Below are 18,839 nucleotides of genomic sequence, written 5' to 3'. Positions count from 1 at the left end.
TCATTTGCTGTGCCTAACCACCCCCTGAGGTAGCTGCCAGTGTCTTCTCCATATTGTGGTTGGGGAAATGAACACGAGAAAGCTGAGGCGTCCCCCAGGGCCACGCCGGGTCAGTGAGGGATCCGGGAGTCCGCGCAGGCAGCTGGCTCTGCTTCCCTGTGGCTGCGTCACCTCCCCGGTGCCCTCCAGTAGGCACTCAGTCAACACGGTTGAAGGAGGCCCTGAGTCCCACCCATGCCTGTCCCACGTGAGCAGGGACCCCCTGCTAGATGGAGAAAGAGGAGCAGAGCAGGGGCTGCGGGCAGGGGCGCTGTGCTGCCAGGGGCTGCCAGACTCCCAGAGCTCCAGGGGTCTCTTCGGGAATGGGGACTCTCGGCCACAGTGGACCCAGCTCACAGCCCAGGAAGGACAGCGTGGGGAGGGCAGACCCAGCCCGCGGCCCGAGGAGGACAGGGTGGGGAGGGGCTGCTTCTGTCTTTGATCCTTTCCTCTTTCATGAACGTTCTGCGCCTGTGCCGTGCCATCTCTATCAGGGAAGAACTGGGCACAGGTCCCATTGCCTGGAGGAGACAGGAACGTCCTCGGGCAGTGGAGAGGCAGTGCGGGTGGTGCCCCAGGGTGTGGGGGGCACTTTGGCAGTGGGACCCTGGTGGTCATGGGATCTGGCCTCTCCCCCACAGATGCCCGTTTACGTCACTGGGATCACCAACAACCAGAACCCTTTCTCCTTTGGCAATGCCGTGCCAGGCCTGACCTTCCACTGGTCAGTCACCAAGCGGGACATCCTGGACATCCGGGGGCGGCACCATGAGGTAAGCCCCCACCCAGAGCCCCCACCCTCCATCCCAGGCCAGCATCTCTGCTCAAGGCCTGCACCTTGACGCCCAGGCTGGTCCTGGTCCCTTTCTGCCCCTCTCGAGGCTCATCGGGACACTCTGGCACTTTTGTGACTTCCCTGCAAGGCCTTATCCATGGACAGTGGGGGACGCTGGGGCGGGGCAGGCATGGGCATGGTGTGTCTTAGAGGCTGCCTGAAGCTGCTCTAGTGAAGGATGAATACCTACCCCCTACCCAGTGGTGCCAGGCTCCTGTCCCCAGTGCCGGGGGCTTCCCCAGACTGCTCCCGTGGTACATGGGCAGTGTGACCTATTCACAGGCACCCCATAACAGGGCGTCTCTGCGGGGAACCACTGCAAGCCTGGTGTCCCTTTTAGTGTTTCATAACCCACCTCTGTACACTAAAGGCTCTGAGAAGTCCTCCGTAGAATGCTGGCTCATGTGGGTTGGCCCAGCGTTTTCTACGTGCACCTGTGAACATCGTGAAACTAGGGGACGGATGGCATGCTGCCTTGTGCTGGGGGGACCAGGCTGCCCGCCCCAGGGTGACAGGCCCTGAGCGGGGCAGGGAGGCAGCAGCCTTTGAGGTCAGGCAGGCGGCTGTCAGGGAGTCAGGGGCTCCTGCTGGGCTCTGCACTTCGGAGGGTGCGGGGCCCTGGGGCTCTCCCTGAAGAGTGTTGGTCTGTCCCAGGCGTCACTCCGGCTCCCGTCACAGTACAACTTTGCCATGAACGTGCACGGCCGGGTGAAAGGCCGGACCGGGCTGAGAGTGGTGGTCAAGGCCCTGGACCCAGCGGCTGGGCAGCTGCACAGCCTCGCCAGAGAACTCTCTGATGAGATCCAAGTCCAGGTAAGGGACAGGTGTGCAGAAGCCACCGTCAGAGGGGGAGTGCCCAGCGGCTGTGTGGGCACACTGCGGGTGGCATGAGGCTGGGCCCTGCGCCAGCACTCGCTCTGCGGGGTCTGGCCGGGCGTATGAGGTGCTCTGGAGCTCAGAGATGGGCCGATGGGGCCTCACAGAGGAGGGACATTTCGGGATGGTGGGGTCGGCCGGAGGGCCAGGCGGAGGGAATGGCATGTGCAGAGTCCTGGAGGTCCGAAATAGCTTGACGTGTTCCAAAACAGCAGATTATTCTGAGCTTGGCGTCTGGGAGGCCTTCATGGGAGGAAGAGACTAGAAGATCCTGTGAGCTGGGCGTTCGTTTGTCTGTTTATCTCACAAACACTCGGAGTGCTCGCCGGAGGCTGCCCACCTGGGGCTCCTGCGAAGCCTGCGGGGCAGGGGTTGTGGGCGCTGCTGCTTGACGATGAGCCTGCAGCCTGGGGGGTGGAGCGCCCCTCTGCAGGGCCCGGCGAGTGGGCAGGGGACCCTGAAAGGCCTTGAGGGCTGTGCCGTGTGGAGGTCTGGGAGACGCGGTGGCCCGTCGATTCACAGATGGAAGCTGAGCCTCAGAGATGGAGGGGCCTGCTCCGAGCCAAGTGGGCCCAGAGCCCAACCATCCTCCTCCCACCCAGGGCTGGCCCCGGCCTTCTTCTTCCTTCCCCTACCTCCCTGGCCCCGGGCCCCTCTGTAAGACCGGGAGGTAGCAAGTTGCCTCTGAAGAGCATTTCTAGCCTCAAGGGCCCCATCTGCTAATGTGGGACTCAGTGACCCCCAGGACTCCCCAAATGGCAAAGAAAAGTGAAAGTGGCTCCTAGATACCACGAGAAGAGAAACGGGTCCCAGCCCCTCTTCAAGAAGAGAGAAACCATTCCTACCGCAGGCACGTGCCCAATCAGGGAGAAAGAAGCAGGTTTTCAGAGAAAGAAGAGCCTGTTTACCACCCTTCTCACCCCTGCACGTGCACACGCCTGCACACACACACAGACGTACACACACACACATAAACAGAAATACGTGTACTTCCAGGTAAAAATAAAATTGACTAAGTTCTAGAACGTCTCGTGGAATTGAAGACAGGGTTTTGCAGCTTCCAAATTCTGTGGCCTCAGCTGGGTCACGTAACATCCCTGTGCCTCAGCTTCCCTAGCCGACAGCAGAAGGAGCTTGAGTACATCAGAAACTTAGAAAAGCTGGATCCAGCCCACAGATGTGTTTTATTTGGTTCACTCAGTGCCTTGGAACAATTTTTATTTGTTGCCAACATTTAAAAATAGGAAGACTTTGTATAAAAATCCGATATGCTGCTTATCCTGAAGACATGGCATGTTGCCACATGGCAGAATCAGCAGGAGATGAGGAGCACCTCCCCTTCACGAGAGCTGCTCCCTCTGGTTAGCCACAGGCCCCACCACTCCCTGCTGTCTCTCTGACAGCGAGGCCGAATATCAGTTGCCCTTTGCCGTGATGCTTGCGCTGTTGCTTTTCTGACAGTTAACAAGAAAGTAAGGTATCTCTGTACCTTCAGCTCCATCTAAAGAAGGACAACAAGGAATACATGTTTAAGGAAAACAGGAGGAGACGTTTGTACGTGGATTTCCTGCACAGTACATGTGTCCAAGATGAAACTAATGAGGCTGCTTCACTCCGATGCCACCTGCCTGGCAGAAGGACTCCCCCGACGCCAGAACCCCGTCGTTTGTCAGTCACCATTTAGAAAGTGCTGGCACTCCCAGTGTGTCACAAATCCCACAGCTCTTGGAGACAGGCGTGGCAAGGGTTACTAATTTTAGACCCATTTTACAGATGAGGAAATCCAGGGTTAAATCTATGCTCAGAACACATCAGCGCTGGGAGGGAGGGAAGTTGGGCCCGTCTCCTCCTGGAAAATCACCGTCAGTTCAGACGGTTTTAGACACAGGCCCTTAGGAGCATCCAGCTGGTCCGACCAGATCAGAAGCCAGTGGGGAGCTCAAAGCTGCACTCGGCATCCAGGCTCGAGGGTCCTCAGAGAAGGGGACTTTGAAGGGTGACAGACACTTGAAGATGCACACAGAGAGGGGTCTGGAGTTCTGGGGTAGGGGCTGTGGCGGGTGCTCTGAAGCTATCGAGGGCCTCGGGGCCCCTGGGGAGCGACAGGATCAGATTGTGTCTGACATTGTCAGGTTGTGCTCTGCTGGCCTGAGCCCGCCGAGGCCCCACACACGCTCTGTGCAGATCTGTGAAGAGTGCGGCAGGACGGGGAGCGAGATCAGGGCCCAGCAGCGGAGGGGTCTTGTTCTGAGACGGTCACAGGGAGGGGCTGGGTGTCGTGCTGAGGGAAGGGGGATTTAGATGGAAGCTTCTCCAGCCTCAGTCCTGGCGAAGTCACAGCTGAGCAGACCCTGGGCCCTGGGGGTCCGTGTGCTGCCTTCCACGCGCACGTCCCGGCAAACGAAGTTTCCTCCCGGGAACAGTGGGGAGGCCCGTGCTTCCAGGCTCCGCGAGGCAGCCCCGTCAGGGCACACATGCTCAGCCTGCCTGCTTCTCCTCGTCGCACCCTTGGCCTCTCCTGGCTTAGCCCTCACCGTCATGCCCCAGCCACCTCGCAGGTGCTTGCAAAGCGTTCCTCATCCCTGGGCCCCTCGGCTCTCACTGCTGGGAGAGAAGCAGAGTCCTGGACAGGGTTCCGCTGCGTCCCAGGAAGTAAGATGTGCCCTCTGTTCCAGGTGTATGAAAAGCTGCTGCTGCTGAACCCCGAAATAGAAGCAGAACAAATATTAATGTCGCCCAACTCCTTTCTAAGGCTTCAGACAAACAGGTACGTGACTCAGCGCTTGTCAGCAGGCCTGTGAACGGTGCTCCATTCAGCGACTCATTTGTCAAAGTTGTCAGCAGCTGGGGGACGCTTCCAGCAAACTGTGCATCTTTCTCAGTGTTGTGTTTGAAACAGGGGCAGCCTCTGCCTTCCTCCTCCCCTCGCCATGGACTTCCCTTGCTCTTCTGCCTCCCTTCTCCCCGGGGGTCGCTCCTCTCTTCCCCGGAGCCTAGAAAGCTTTAATGCCTGCTACTGAAATCCAGTGCTTCAAAGGGGGAAAGTACCACCTTGAAAGCGTTAAACTTTCAACCCCCGTGTGTCTTTAAGACCTGCTGCTCAAAGCGTAGTCCGAGTCCAGCCGCGTGGGCATCACCTAGGGGCAGGTTGAAATGCACATCTCAGGCCCTGGCCGGACCTGCAGAATGAGAATCTACGCTTGAACAGGGTCCCCGGGCGAGGGGGCTGCACACTCGCGTCCCAGAAGCGGTTTTAAAGCATGTCTGCAGACATGACGCCTGCCTCGGATTCAGAGGGAGGGCCTGGCAGGTGGTGACTTCGTGTGAACTGCAGCTGCCAAGTGGGGGCTGCAAGAACCGTAGGAGCACGGACATGTTCCATCACACACACACGCTGTTCGCTCAGCCTGAGGTGTCTCAGCACCAGGCTCTGTGTTGGGCTCTGGAACAGAGATGGACGACACCTGGTGCCCTGGAAGGTCTGGTGGGGAAGAGAGGAGGACAGCGTGAGAAAGGCTGTAATGAAACGAGGTGTGACGTTCAAGCTGTAGCCCAAAGAAGGGCCTTGCATCCGAGGATTCAGGGGAGCATGTCACAGGTGGAGATGCTTGAGCTGGGTCTTGAAGGATGCATAGGAGTTCTGCAGGTTAGAGGAGGGGGCTGAGGAGGGGAGAAAGTTGAGGCAGAGGCAGTGACGTTTGCTTAAAGTCGTCTGAGGAGGATCTGCAGGGCTGGGGCACAAAGAGAGAGGTGAGGGGGCAGTCCTGGGAGCTAGAGGCCTCTGCTTCCCGTTTATTATATTAATGATATGCAGAAGGGCCGAAAACGTGGCCTAATTTGCCTTCCACCCAGTGCATCCTGGCAGTAGTTTTACAAACCCCTTTCTGAGCAACTTGCCTGTTCTTGTGCTGTTAGCAGCCCTTGGAAATAGGACAGGGCAGGGCCATTGCTCCACTTTCACAGCTGAGGAAACCGGGGTGGACAGAGGGGATGCCACGTGCCTGCGGCTCACGGCTGTTTGCAGGCCCTGGGACTGCCTTAGCTTCTGTCCCCTCGGAGCCCCCTCCTCTCTCCACCACGCCAGGCTGCCTTATCTAGTCAAGTGAGAACAACTTGCCTCAGAGATGCCCTTCTGCAGGAAATGTCCCGTGGGACTCAGCCCTCACGTCCTTCCCTGCGACCAGCGTGGTGGGCGCTGCTGCCCTTGGAACCACTGGTTTCCAAATGCAGTTTCCTGCCGGTGACCCGCGAGGCTGCAGACAGGCTGCCCGCACGTGGTCCTGATGCACAGCAGGGCCAAGATGGGGCCTTTCTCTTCTCCCAGGAGCAGCTGGGAGCCCCAGACCCCCGGGTCCCCTCGCCGCGAGACACTCCTGCCGCCACTCTCTGTAAAAACGCGTCTGTTTTGTTTTCCAAAGGGATGGCGCAGCCACTCTGAGCTACCGTGTCCTGGACGGGCCTGAGAAGGTTGCCCTCGTGCACATTGATGAGAAAGGCTTCCTGGTGTCGGGGTCTGCGATTGGCATGTCCACAATTGAAGTGACCGCCCAAGAGCCTTTCGGGGCCAACCAAACCATTATCGTTGCTGTGAAGGTAGGATCCTAATTTCCCTCCTCTTCGGAGTAATGAAATCCATAATGCCCAGGTAGTATTTTTCCCCTCACGGGTGTAAGAGTGAATATATACACCTTCCAGCTGAGAAATTGTGTGTCAGAATTTATTTAAGAATAACTCGGGGACGAAGGTCATAGGTAAAAGGCCACAGCATTTTCTGGCTGTCAGAGCCGAGATTCTTGGAGATTACTGATTGAAATGACCTCATTTCATAGATGGGGAAACTGAGGCCCAGCGAGGTCTGTGCTTTGCTGGAACTGGCACCCCAGTGTCTGACCAGCCAGCCGGGGCCTGGAACATGGTAGGTGCCCGAAAGCATTGAAGGCATGTGCTCGATACCTGACCCGGAAATCATGATGTGACACGCATGGCAGCCTGGAGTCGGCTGACCCATTTTACAGGCGTGAAGCAACTCCGAGTGGGAGTGACCCCCTCGAGGTCGCTGTGATTGGGAGTCAGAGTCTGGGTTCTTACCCACGTTGGCCCGGCTTGGGTTTGTGTCCTTGGGCCACATCCCAGTGCTCCCCGTGTCCCTCTGCACCCTGTGTTGCTTCGTGACAGGGACTTTCTCCTTGGGCACCTTGGGTTGGCTCCTGGGGTTTATCCTGATCAGAATTTTCTTTCCGTGTGTCATCGTAGCCACTTTCTGAATCCTGATAACAGAGAGAATACATGACCAGCTTCATGTTTAGATGTTGCCGGTCACAGGCCTATTCCCTTAATTAACGTCTCTTTGTCTCAAGCTGGGCGCCTGGCAGGGAGCCCTCCACCCTAGTTCTTGAGTAAGTGAAAGCGATGGCTCATCCTGTTTGTTCTAGGCACCAGCTGTGTCCCTGTCACCGCAGCGCTGAACTTTGTCAGGGAAATTAGGTCTTTGGGGGCTGGCTTTTTTGGCCAGAATAGATTTTACTGGAGTCAGGGAACTGAGGCTGATCTTCGTGGAGTTCAGGCCCATGGGCTCCAGGAACCCATCGTCCCCTCCTTTTCCCATCTCTCCTTTCCCCGGAGCTCCTGCGGGCGTGCAGTGGCCTCCAGTTAGTGCTGCCTCTGTGATCCAGGGCGTCGTTCCTGCTTTACATGCCCAGAGGGCCAGGTGCTCCAGCGAATCTGGACAGGCCACCCTGCAGGGACTTCTGCGACGTGAATAGTGGTGTAATTCTTCAAAGTCATGGGTGTGGACTCTGGCGGGTTGGGTGGGCTCACTGTGTAGGGGGTGGGAACCTTGTCACGAGGTTACCATGCTCTGGGGAGCTAGGCCTTTCCTTGTTCCATGACCCCAGGTTGGGCCAGCGCTCAGTCCTTCCTGGGATGGGGACTGGCCAGGGCTAGTGTCTCCTCCCCGGGAGGGTTTTCGGGGAGGCTGGTTCCCGGCACAGCCATCACCATACCTGCTCCTTGTCCTGTAGGTGTCCCCTGTCTCTTACCTGAGGATCTCCATGAGCCCCGCCCTGCACACCCGGAACAGGGAGGCCCTGGCAGCCCTGCCTCTGGGAATGACCGTGACCTTCACCGTGCACTTCCACGACAACTCTGGAGACATCTTCCACGCTCACAATTCCGTCCTCAACTTTGCAACAAACAGGTAGGATGTGGGTGACGCTCATTTCTCACCTGGGCGTCTCGGTCGTACCGGGTTTAATTTACGGAGGGTGACCGATGGCGACCCAGGGAGCCTAATGCAGTGAAAGAAGAGTTTTGTCACTCAATTTCCAAGAGGAGGAGACGTGCCACACTCATAGGGCCACAGGGGGACGCACCAGGCTCGGTGAGGAGGCGGGAGTCGGGAAGCACGGCCGAGAGTGTTTATTACTCTAGGACAGGAAACTGGTGGGAACGGCCCCCACTGGGCAGGAAGCGAAACCTGGATGCCGGGATTTGTGGTCGGAGGATCTGTAATAGGACTTTGTGCACCTGTGAAAGCTGGACTGCAGGGAGATACAAACCACCCTGTCTGTCCCTGTGGTCAGTAACGCGAATCGTCAGTTACACACTCCACAAAGCTGATCAGGGAGGCACACACCTTCCAGTATTCCCTGAGCGTCTGCTGTGCACAGGCCCTGCGGCATGACATCTTGCTGACTCCTCACTGTAGCCCATTTGTATAGGCCCAGAGAGGTCAAGCCACTTGTCCAGGGCCACAGAGCCAGAAAGTGGGGTTTGAATGCCAGGTCCCGTTGGATCCAAGTGCAAGCTCTTTTTGGCTGAGTCTTTTGAAATACCGCTGCAGCCTCGGGCCTAACGTGAGGAGAGAGGGGGCGGGCTCCAGAGCCAGGGAGAGAGCCGTGGCCTCAGTCTGGGCCTGCTGAAACTTCTGAGTCGGCTGGAGCAGTGGTTCTCAAAGTGTGGTCCCAGGCCAGCATCATCCACATCGCCTGGGAACTCTTAGAAATGCACATTCACAGGGCCCAAGAATGTAACAACAAGGCCTGCAGGTGATTCTGCAGGTGGAGAACCGTGCCCAGGGGGCTGCAGAGTGGGCTCAGAGCAGGCGGGAGAAGCCTCAGACCAGGAGGGAGGGGAGGCCTTGGGGAGAGGCCCCAGAGAGGCCCCCCGGGCAGAAGGGTGAGTCCAGTGCTGGTGACCACTGCACCGTGGCCTCCCCACGGGCCCTGCAACAGATGTGTCCCCTACTGCTGAACATGCCAGGGCCGGCGCTAGGAGCGGGGCGTGCGGAAGAACCAGGGTGTGGAGGCGGACCGGGTTCAAGCCTGGCTCTGCCCTTGGTGGGCCTGTGAGCTTGGGAAGGCGGGTCACCTCTCCAGTCCCCTGGTCTCCACACAGTCCCATGAGGACCGTGGCCTCGCCCCAGGGCCATCAACTGAGGCCGGGGTCGGAGGGCCTCTGGCAAAGTGTGGAGCTCTGTGCACGCAGTCTGGGCCGTCCGTCCACCTGGGACGTAGGCGGCCCTGGAGGAAGTGGAACCAGGTCGTCCCAGCCCCTCAGTTACCCCGCAGAAGTCTCGCCAGCCCTTTGTGGTCGGAGCATCTCTCTCCAAGAGACAGTCAGGGCTCAGGGGTCAGAAGGCGTGGCGGCAGGAAGTGATGAAGTCGGGGACCCAGCCCTCACCCCCCCAGTCCAAGCCTTCCCACCGGACGACACTGGCCAACGTGGCCTGAGTCTCACTGGCTGCCAGATGCCCGTCCAAGCACGTCCAGCTACCGGCCTGGGGTAGTGCTCATGGCGGATGAGGGAGTGGGCAGGGGCTCCAGTGCTCACTCAGGTTACACCGCAGAGGGCAGCTCCTGCCTCCCCAGGACGTCCTCATGCCTGCGGGGAAGGGCTGGAGAGCGCTTTGCAGGCCACTTTCCTCTCTGGGCCTCTGTTTTTCCTGCTGCAATGCGGGGATGGCAGGGCAGCCGTTCCTGCTGAGGACCGTGGGCTCCTCCCGGGTGATAAGATGAGTCAGACCAATGCAGCTGCTCAGTAAACGGGAGCTGAGTGACGTCTGGGGTCGAAGTCCATGAAAAGCGTCACCCAGCAGAGGACTCACGCTGTGTCTCTCCTTCGGGAGTGGGAGGCCCTTTGCCGAGACTGAGCCCGCATCTCCCTCCTGTGCCTAGAGATGAGTTTGTGCAAATCGGGAAGGGCGCCGCCAACAACACCTGCGTCGTCCGCACCGTCGGCGTGGGCCTGACCCTGCTCAGCGTGTGGGACACGGAGCACGCGGGCCTCTCCGACTTCGTCCCATTGCCCGTCCTACAGGCCATCTCCCCGGAGCTGGCCGGAGCGGTGGTGGTGGGGGATGTCCTCTGTCTGGCCACTGTTCTCGTCAGCCTGGAAGGTAAGAGGGAGCCTGGCCAAGGGAGCCCTTTGAGTCTAAGCTGTGGGTGCTGAGACCGTGAGGGCACACGGTGAGCGCTCAGGACGGGAGTGGGGAACAGCTCAGCTCCCTGTCCCCCAAGGGAGGTGTGCAAGTAGACATGGATGACGTTCTCGAGCAGGAGCTGGAAAACTGCTCCTCAAGGGCCAGAGCCAGCCTGTCGCCTCTTCCTGCAAATCAGCTGGCCCGGGAGCTCAGCCTCCCCGTTCGTTTACATGTCAGCAGTGGCTCTTTTCATCCTGAAACTGCCAGGTTGAGTGGCAGCCTCAGAGACCTGAGGGCCTGCACGGCCCAAAATATTTACTCTCTGGCCCTGTGCAGAACACGCGTGCCAGCCTGCGCTAGAGCAGTGCTGTCCAGGAGGACTTCCTGCCACGTGGACACGTCCTGTGTCTGCACTGCCTAACGCAGTGCCACTCGCAGCTGAACGCGTGACATGGCTGATGCCGTGGAGGAACGCACCGTTCCGTGTTAGTTAACTTCGTGGCTGGTGGCACCGTGTTGGACAGCGTGACTGTGGAAGGAAACTGAGCAAAGAGTCGCTGTTGTGCCGATTCAGTGACTCTCGGATTCCAGTCGTTCCCAAGCCACCTGTATATCCAGGAGCTACAGGCACAATTATTCACTTAATGTCTGTTTCAGTTGGCTCCTTTTTTTTTTTTTTACCTAATTAGATTCATTTTAAGAGGAAGTTAAACATTGCCTTTAAAGAAAAGCAAATATAATTTGCCATAAATAGAATGCGGTGTTGAGTTCTTTGATCGTATCTGTTACATAATGTGATTGGCTTTTAACCAAGATGCTGTCTAGTGACAGCTCTCAGCTTGACGCCTGCTTTGTTTGCTGAGGGGGCTGACCAACCATCCTGGGCGGGGGCAGGGCAGTGCTGGGGGGCGGTATGTGGGGGGGGCAGGGGGCCAGCACACAGGTCATCCCAGGACGGGGGGATGATCAAGACATTCCAAGCAGGGAGCACTGGAGGTGGGAGAGGCCAGAGGCTCACTGTGGACAGGCCACAGCCATGCAGAGGGCAGGTGCCGCAGGAGAGCTGCAGCTGGCCCCAGGTGGTGCAGCCAGGAGCGGAGGCTGGGGCAGCACCAGGCTGCAGAGGCAGCAGCATGCCTTCCCTCCTGAGAGTGATCACTGAGCTCCCCAGACAGCAATGTGGGGCAGGGGTGAGGGACACGGGGAGGCTGGCACAGTCATCAGGTAAGACGGGATTTGGCTGGAGTGTCGGACGTAGGAAAGAAGGGTGACATCCAGTCCTTCCTTCCCCAGGCCTCCCCGGAACCTGGAGCTCCTCAGCCAACAGCATCCTCCAAATTGACCCCAAGACAGGCGTGGCCGTGGCCCGGGATGTGGGATCCGCGACAGTTTACTACGAGGTCGCTGGGCACCTGAGGACCTACAAGGAGGTGGGGCTTTGGGACACACGTGCTCCGTGGCCCGGGAGGCATGGCTGAGTCTCTCGGGGTGAAACTTTCAGCTCTCAATACGGGGTGATCCCCTTTCCTTTAGAAAGAAGCCCCAGCGCCCCGCGAGGCAGCTGGCATCTGGGAGCCTTGAGTCTGGGCTCTGCCACCCACCTCCTCTGGGACTGGGCCCCTTCCCCTCCTCTCCCCAGACCTCTGTCAGCCCCTGTGCAGAATGGCGTGATGACAGGAGGCGACCTCCTAGGGGCGATCCCGCTGCCGAGAGCCTGGAAGGGCCCAAGTGGCTGGGTGGGGGGTTCCTGGGGGGCGAGGCCGTGGGCAGCCGCGTGGCGAGGTGGTGTCACCGGCAAAGTTGAACCTCCCACCACAAATAACCTTTGGAGTCCTTCTGGAGGTGAACAAAACCGCTCTCTCCTCCATCTGTCTCCAGCAGAGTCTGGCTGCGTTCCTTCCGCGCGGGTCCCCTTTCCAGAGCCTCGCACGCTGTGTCCGTTCAGCGGGTCAGCCTCGGAGCGGGCGTACTTAGTACTGCGGCTCTGCGGTGCGGGCGCACAGGTTGCAGACAGAGGCGCTTTGGGACTAATAAAGCTGTGCTTCCCAGAAAGAGCTGTGGAGAGTGGCTGGGGCGGGCCTGGGGTGGGGCGCTGGCAGAGGAGAGGAGGCACCGGCCAAGATGTGGAGGGTCAGGAGCCGGGCCTGGGGGCTGGAACCAGGGTGTGGGGCAGGCAGAGGCAGGCTCTGGGATCAGAGAGGGACACTTGGATCCGTTCCAAGGACTGGTTAAGCATGTGGGCTCTGGGGCCAGGCTGCCTGGGTTCAGATCCCAGCTGGGCCACTGAGAGGCTATGTGACCTTGGGGGAGTTATTTAGCCTCTCTGTCTCAGTTTTCTGGTCTGTGAAATGGAGAGCATGTTGTTTTGAGGATTGGGTCAGGCTGTGCAGCGTTCGGAGTGGGACCCAGGTGCCAGCTGCCACCGTGACTGCCAGGTAGAGCGGCTGAAGCTCGTGCTGGGAGCCCTAGGGAGTCATCAGGGACTTTTCTTAAGCCAGGAGTGAGGTACAGCAGAGGTGTGGTTTGGAAAGGTTGCCCAGTGCCAGGTGGAGTGTGAGAGCCCGAGGGAGGGGAGCAGCTGCAGGGGCCAGCCGGGGCCCAGGACGGCCCTCGGCGGGCACTGCTGGGTGGGCGGACACTGAGGGTGCGTTTGGGAGATTCCGGAGGGAGGGTCCTCAGAGCTTGGTGCACGTTCGGAAGTGGGGCTGAGGGAGAAGGACGCCTGGGGATGACTCCGGGGTCCGGCTTGGGTGACAAGATGGATGCTTGGGTGACAAGATGGATGCCGGGCCTTTGCTCTGAGAGGGGAGCACAGGGGGGCCGTGTGGGGGGAAGGTGCTGAGTGAGTTTGAGGCGGTGGTAGCTCCTCCAGGTGAGGCTGGCGGTGACGCAGCTGGGCAGGCGTGTCTGGAGCTCCAGGGCAGAGCTGGGATGGAGGTGGGGGTCTCCAGCACAGGGATGGTTCTTGCCCTGGGAGTGGGCGGGAACGTGCAGGGCACACCAGAGCAAGAGGGCAATGGGGTCAAGGCTGTGGGCGCTGTCTCCAAGGCGAGGAGGAGGGGAAAGTGGGAGAGGACTGCAGGGGGGCCGGTAAGGAGCGGGGGAGACAGGGACGGAGGGAAGTACTGGTGGGGGGGGTGCGGGACGCAGCCTGGCCTTTGGGGACACCAGGCCCGTGAGAGGTGGGGAGTGCTCAGTGCTGCCCAGAGGGACGCTGAGGCCTTCCAGCTGGGGCAGCGGCCCCCGAGCTGGCCCGCAGGGCAGCGGGGTGGGCTCTGCAGAGGAGGGTAAAGGGCACCCCAGCTTGAGAAAGCTGGTCCTGCCTCAAGAGGGCGTGCGGCTGCGGGTGCGGGACAGTCCAAGGGGGAGAAATCTGAGAGACCGGATCCTGGGGGCCTTCACCACCCTGCCTGGGGGGGTCTGCATTTTGGTTGGGTTCGTTTATTTTGAATAAATGACAATAAAGTAGAATGGCTCCTTCTCTCTTTGCTGAGAGATTAATTAACCAAATTGACGAGCACAGGAGGGGTCATAACCATCACAGGAGCCGAAATTCACAACCCACCTCCACCCCATAAATGCATCAGGCCTGCTATGCGGCCCCTGCTCTCCTGCCGGGCCAGGTGGCTTGTTTAGTGGAGAGCGCTGGGCGGCAGTCTGACCAGCCTGGGGTGGAACCCAGCTCTGCCGTGTTCCTGTGAGTCATGCAGGCTTTGAGCCTCAGGTCTGTCCCCTGTGGAATGGGCGTTTCCTGCATCCCAGGCCGCGGCGGGGTCACAATGCCCAGCGCAGGGCCTGCACACAGTTGGCGCTCAGTGGAGTTGCCTTGGCTCCCTCCCCAGATAGTGATCAGCGCCCCGCAGAGGATTGTGGCCCGTCACGTCCGCCCTGTCCAGACCAGCTTCCAGGAGGCAGCGGCTTCCAGAGTGGTGGTCACCGTGGGAGACCAGAGCTCCAACCTGAGAGGTCCAGGGCGAGGGGCGAGGGGGCTGGGTGGGGGTCCTGCGGGGTGTGGGGAGGGGCTTCTGTGCCCATCCAATGGATTTTGGTCGGGTTTTCGTGCTCAAACTCACGCCAACTCCAGAGAGCGCATTTGGCCCCAGCTGGCCCGCTCCTTCCAGCTTTCTAGAATTCCAAGTCCTCCACAAGCTGAGGCTGAGAAAGGAATCTTCCTAAGGAGCCCAGCACCCACAAACGGTCTGTTTCTGAGCTGGAAATGCAGCTTCCACCCCAGGGCCCCTGAGGAAAGCAAGCCCCAGTTTGCCACCATTAATCCCGGAAAGCAATGATGTCACAGGCCTGGCCACTGGTTTTGATTTTCGTAATTACCTCTCCCAAGTCACGCATAGAACATTCGACCCCATCTCCTGCCCATGACAGCCCTGGACAGCAGCTGCCAGGAATAAATAAATCCGTACTGGCTGTCTTTTTGAAAAACCACTTCACTGGTAGCATTAAGCACCGCTGTTCTCGTTCTGATCGACGAGGCAGCTCTGTGCTAACCTCTCTTCCTGCCTCGGTGCAAGCGGACAGCGCTGCGCTGCTGCACAACAGGCCTCAGTGCATTAGCGGAGAACTCTCACCCTCCTGGTGGCCAGAAATAAACTGCCCATGATTCCCTGCTGACGGGAACAGATGACACGCATTAGATGCGGGCTCCAGAGCAGATGCTGAGATTGTGACCTGAAATGGCCCGTGATTCGCAGAGACCGCCTCCTCTGTAGAATTTATCCTCAGCGTTTATAAACCATGGCATCACGAAGCTTCGGGCAGCCCTGGGGGCCCCACATGGAAGGAATTCGGGGTGCAGGTGCCATTTTGCGGCCCACTCGGCCTGTGTGGCCTGCTGTTGCTCCCTGTTTCCGGGCCCTGCAGGCAGGTGCAGAGGCCTCGCTGGGCCAGGGTGTGGCAGCCAGCAGGGCTGACCTCCACCCTTCCTCCCCCTCCCCATCTCTAGGTGAGTGCGGTCCCGCCCAGATGGAGGCCATCCAGACGCTGCGCCCGGAGTCCCTCATAAGCTGCCAGCTGCAGTTCAAACCAGACGTCTTTGATCTCCCGGCACGTGATGTTTTCACCGCGGAGCCGGCGTTTGACGCTGCACTGGGTAGGTTTGCAGGGGTTTGAAGGGGGAAATTGACCTGCACGGAGGGTTTGCCCTCAGTGCGTGTGGCTCACGACAACCATCAGTCCAGAGGGCACTGTGTCAGGAGCCCAGCCTGGGGATGGATCGTCACTCTGGCCTCTGGTTCAGTAGGAGGGGTTGGCGTCCCTGTGCCAGGTCACGCCGTTCTCACAGCCACCTGGCGTCCTGGTTCCAGGCTCAGGGAGCTCGAACTGCTCAATAGCGTCCGTCTGACTCGCTTACCCACTCTGGGCCAGGCACGGAAGATACGGCAGGTGCCCAGTCAGTCCCGCCCCACGCTGCCACAGAACGTCCTGCTGCATCTGGGGCCAGGGTCCCTGCCAAGAGTCAGCCGGGCCCACCTGCAGCCCAGCGCTGGGCCGTGGTGTCTGTCTGCCATCTATTCTCTCTCATCAGAGCCGGGCTGACTTGGCTCTGAGGTGAGGGAGTGAACCAGACGCCCTGCCCCTAGTGTCAGTCCAGTGGGGCCTAGCCAGTGGAGGATTCGGAGACAGTGAGGGAGAGCGCTGGTCACAGGAAGGGTGTCAGGGCAGGCTGGGGCACTGACGAAGGCCTTCCCAGGAGACCCCTGGAGGAGGCCACGCCTCCCCTGTGCCCTCAAGGATGAGTAGGAGTTCTCCAGTTAGGAAGGCAGGGAGAATGAGTAGCCTCAGGGCATGGGTGGAAGAGGGGACAAGGTGGCCCCCTTGTCTCCGCAGGCCGGTACCTCTGCTCCGTCACGATGCACAGGCTGACAGACAAGCAGCTGAGACACCTCAGCATGAAGAAGACGGCGCTGGTGGTCACTGCCTCCATCCTGGGCGGCCACTTCTCCGGAGAGCAGGTGGGGGCCGAGGTGCCCTTCAGCCCGGGGCTTTACGCCGACCAGGCTGAAATCCTCTTGAGCAACCACCACACCAGCTCCGAGGTCAAGGTCTTTGGAGCCGGGGAGATTCTAGAGAGCCTGGAGGTGAGTGGCCCATGCGCAAGCAGGAGCATTGGAAAGGACCCGAGGCAGCCAGGACCGGTGGCACATGCAAGTCCTGACCACCTCTCCTTAGTATTAAAACTAGAGATAAAATTTTTGTAAATGAAAATACCCTGACCCTGTCTTTTTTCTGCAGCACCATTGCCGTCCGTTAGCCCATGCAACTGTGTTAGTTGCTGGGGTTTCTGCTGCTCGTCCCCAACTCGAGGTTAGGTGGGTGAGGGTGGCACTTAGAACAGGGCTGCCCACCACAAAGCCTGAGCTCAGTGGGCATCAGGATGTCCAGTGATGAATTCAGTGCGGGAATGCAGGCCGACGTGGGGCGGGAAGGAAAGCTCCAGCCCCTGACCTATCGCTGACGCCCGCACAACTTGGGGCAAGGTCCCCTCTCTGGGCCTCAGTTTCCCCGTCTGCTGATGGTGGCGGAATGATGTCATAGGTCGTGGAGCCCCGCAGGCTGGGAGGAGGTCTGGGGTGATGTGGTGAGGGCTCCCTGGCCTCTGCTCTTCCTCCTCTTGTCTCGCCGCAGCAGACGTGGCCGAAGCTTCTCACAGCGAGACAGGGGTGGAACCTTCATTGGTGACGGAGGGTCTGCCAGGCCGCAGGGTCGGGCTGCTGGTGATCCGCCGCTAACAGATCTCCAGGCCACTCCCTCGGGAAGTCAGTGCTGGGTGAAAGTTCACGTCAGCGTAGCGTTTTTTTAAAGAGCAGTTGATTAGATTTCATGATTCCTCACAAACAGCCTGAGTGTGGGCAGTGTGCTCCCTCCCTGACTGGGCGCATTGCACGCTGTCTGTCAGAAGTGCCGAGGCAGCGCCACCTGCCCAGGGAGTGGGGCCTGGGCAGGGGTCCCCACCCCCGGCCTTCAGGCTCGGAAGGGAAGCGCAACATGTCAGGTAGAAATGGGGGTGCTCCCCTTCAGCCCTGACGTCTCTCCCAGGTGAAGTCGGGGTCTCCGGCCGTGCTGGCCTTCATGAAAGAGAAGTCTTTGGGGCTGCCCAGCTTCGTCACCTACACAGTCGGTGTCTCGGACCCCACGGCCGGCAGCCAGGGGCCTCTGTCCACGGCCCTGACCTTCTCCAGCCCCACAACTAACCAAGCCATCACCATCCCTGTCACCGTGGCCTTCGTGATGGATCGCCGAGGAGCTGGTCCTTGTGAGTCATGGGATGGGACACCAGCTGGGACGGCCCTGGGCAGGGAGGGCCCGGCCAGAGTGGTCCTGGCTGTCAGCAGAGAGCTGGGAGTCTGAGGACGGGAGGAGTCAGACATGCAGACAGCCCCACATAGTCAACATCGCTCAGCGGGCAGACGTGCACACTCCGTGTCCCGTCCAGGCTCAGTGCAACAGCCAGAGGAGGCTGTTAAACGTGGCCACGTCTCGCCCTCCTCCCTCAGCACTCTGCCCCGAAAGGCCCCACAGGATCTGCCCTCCCAGCCCTATATGACTTGTCTCCCTGACGCACCCTGCTCCAGCCACGCTGGCCTCCTTCCTGGTTTTGGAACACATGCAGCCCCAACTCGAGCCCTTGGCATTTGCTGTTCCCTCTGCCTGGAATGCTGTTCCCCTGGATGGCCCCTTGGCCAGCACCTCCCACCCCCCATCTAACCTTCCTCAAATATCACCTTCCCACGTAACACGAACACTCCATCCTCGCTCCCACACGCTCCCACCCTTTTCTTCCTTCCCTAGTACTATTGCCAACTGTTGGCCTGTATAATAATTAATATAATTAGTTATCATGATTTCTGCTGGGCCTCCCCAGCCAGAAGCTAGGTAATTAAAGACAGTGCTTAGAACAGGGCCTGCCCAACATACAGTCGGTGCTCAGCAATGAACGAATCCATTTATTCTGTAGGCATGGATTAGCACCTGCTGTGTGCCAGACTCTGCTGGGCCGATGCCTGGGAAGCCCCCATTAAATAGAGAGGGCCCGAGAGCAGTGACGCAGTCAGAAGGGATGCATCTAAGGATGTGGCCGAGGAAGGGGGCACAGAGGCAGTTTGACCTCTGCCAGAGGAGGGCGCAGCTCCAAGGAGCCCCTTCAGCCCCATCTGGAAGGACAAGTAGCCGGGCGAGGGTGATGCAGACAGACCCTGGGGTGGTGTGTGGGGTGAGGGCTGGGCATGAGGAGCCTTGAACGCCAGGCCAGGGGCTCAGGCTGTCTCCCGAGAGCAGGGAAGGGACCTGGTCAGGTCCGATTGGGAGTGGACTGAGGGGTGGGACCAATGTCAGGGGCACTTGAGGAGGCCACCCTTCTTCCTGCCGAGCAGGGATGTGTCCAGACTCGGGACAGCCCAGTGGGGTGGCGGGAGGGGTCCTTGAGAAGGCCTGAGGGCCCGGCTGAGGCGGGGAGCTGGAGGAGGAGCGGCCCTGGGGCAGAAGATGCTGGGCTCTCGTTGTGCAAGGCCTTGGTCCAGGAGCAGCGGTGTGCTGTCTGGTGTCTGCCCCGACCTCCATTGTCATGGTTCTCACTCTCGACTTGGCGTGTTCGACACGGCCTTCGGGCAGCGTGGCTGACTGGGCAGCCCCCACCTCCGACGCCCGCAGAAAGGCCTC

At 59.6% G+C, this 18,839-nt stretch overlaps 1 protein-coding gene across 2 annotated transcripts in view; it reads left to right on the top strand.

Moving 5' to 3' along the window:
- Positions 1–18,839, top strand: part of NUP210 (nucleoporin 210) — a 110,680-nt gene that overhangs the window by 88,659 nt on the left and 3,182 nt on the right. For both annotated transcript variants that reach the window (XM_070574585.1, XM_070574586.1), the window contains 11 exons: positions 681–812; positions 1,529–1,687; positions 4,426–4,517; positions 6,169–6,343; positions 7,771–7,946; positions 9,925–10,145; positions 11,463–11,599; positions 14,012–14,135; positions 15,127–15,273; positions 16,011–16,261; positions 17,220–17,436. In XM_070574585.1, the coding sequence (XP_070430686.1) occupies positions 681–812; positions 1,529–1,687; positions 4,426–4,517; positions 6,169–6,343; positions 7,771–7,946; positions 9,925–10,145; positions 11,463–11,599; positions 14,012–14,135; positions 15,127–15,273; positions 16,011–16,261; positions 17,220–17,436 (1,831 nt within the window). The remainder of the gene's footprint in view (positions 1–680; positions 813–1,528; positions 1,688–4,425; positions 4,518–6,168; positions 6,344–7,770; positions 7,947–9,924; positions 10,146–11,462; positions 11,600–14,011; positions 14,136–15,126; positions 15,274–16,010; positions 16,262–17,219; positions 17,437–18,839) is intronic.

Source organism: Equus przewalskii, chromosome 15 (assembly GCF_037783145.1).
Source record: "Equus przewalskii isolate Varuska chromosome 15, EquPr2, whole genome shotgun sequence".
Classification (NCBI taxonomy): Eukaryota; Metazoa; Chordata; class Mammalia; order Perissodactyla; family Equidae; genus Equus; species Equus przewalskii.
Note: the sequence above shows the minus strand (reverse complement) of the source record. Positions and strands in the feature narration are given on the sequence as shown.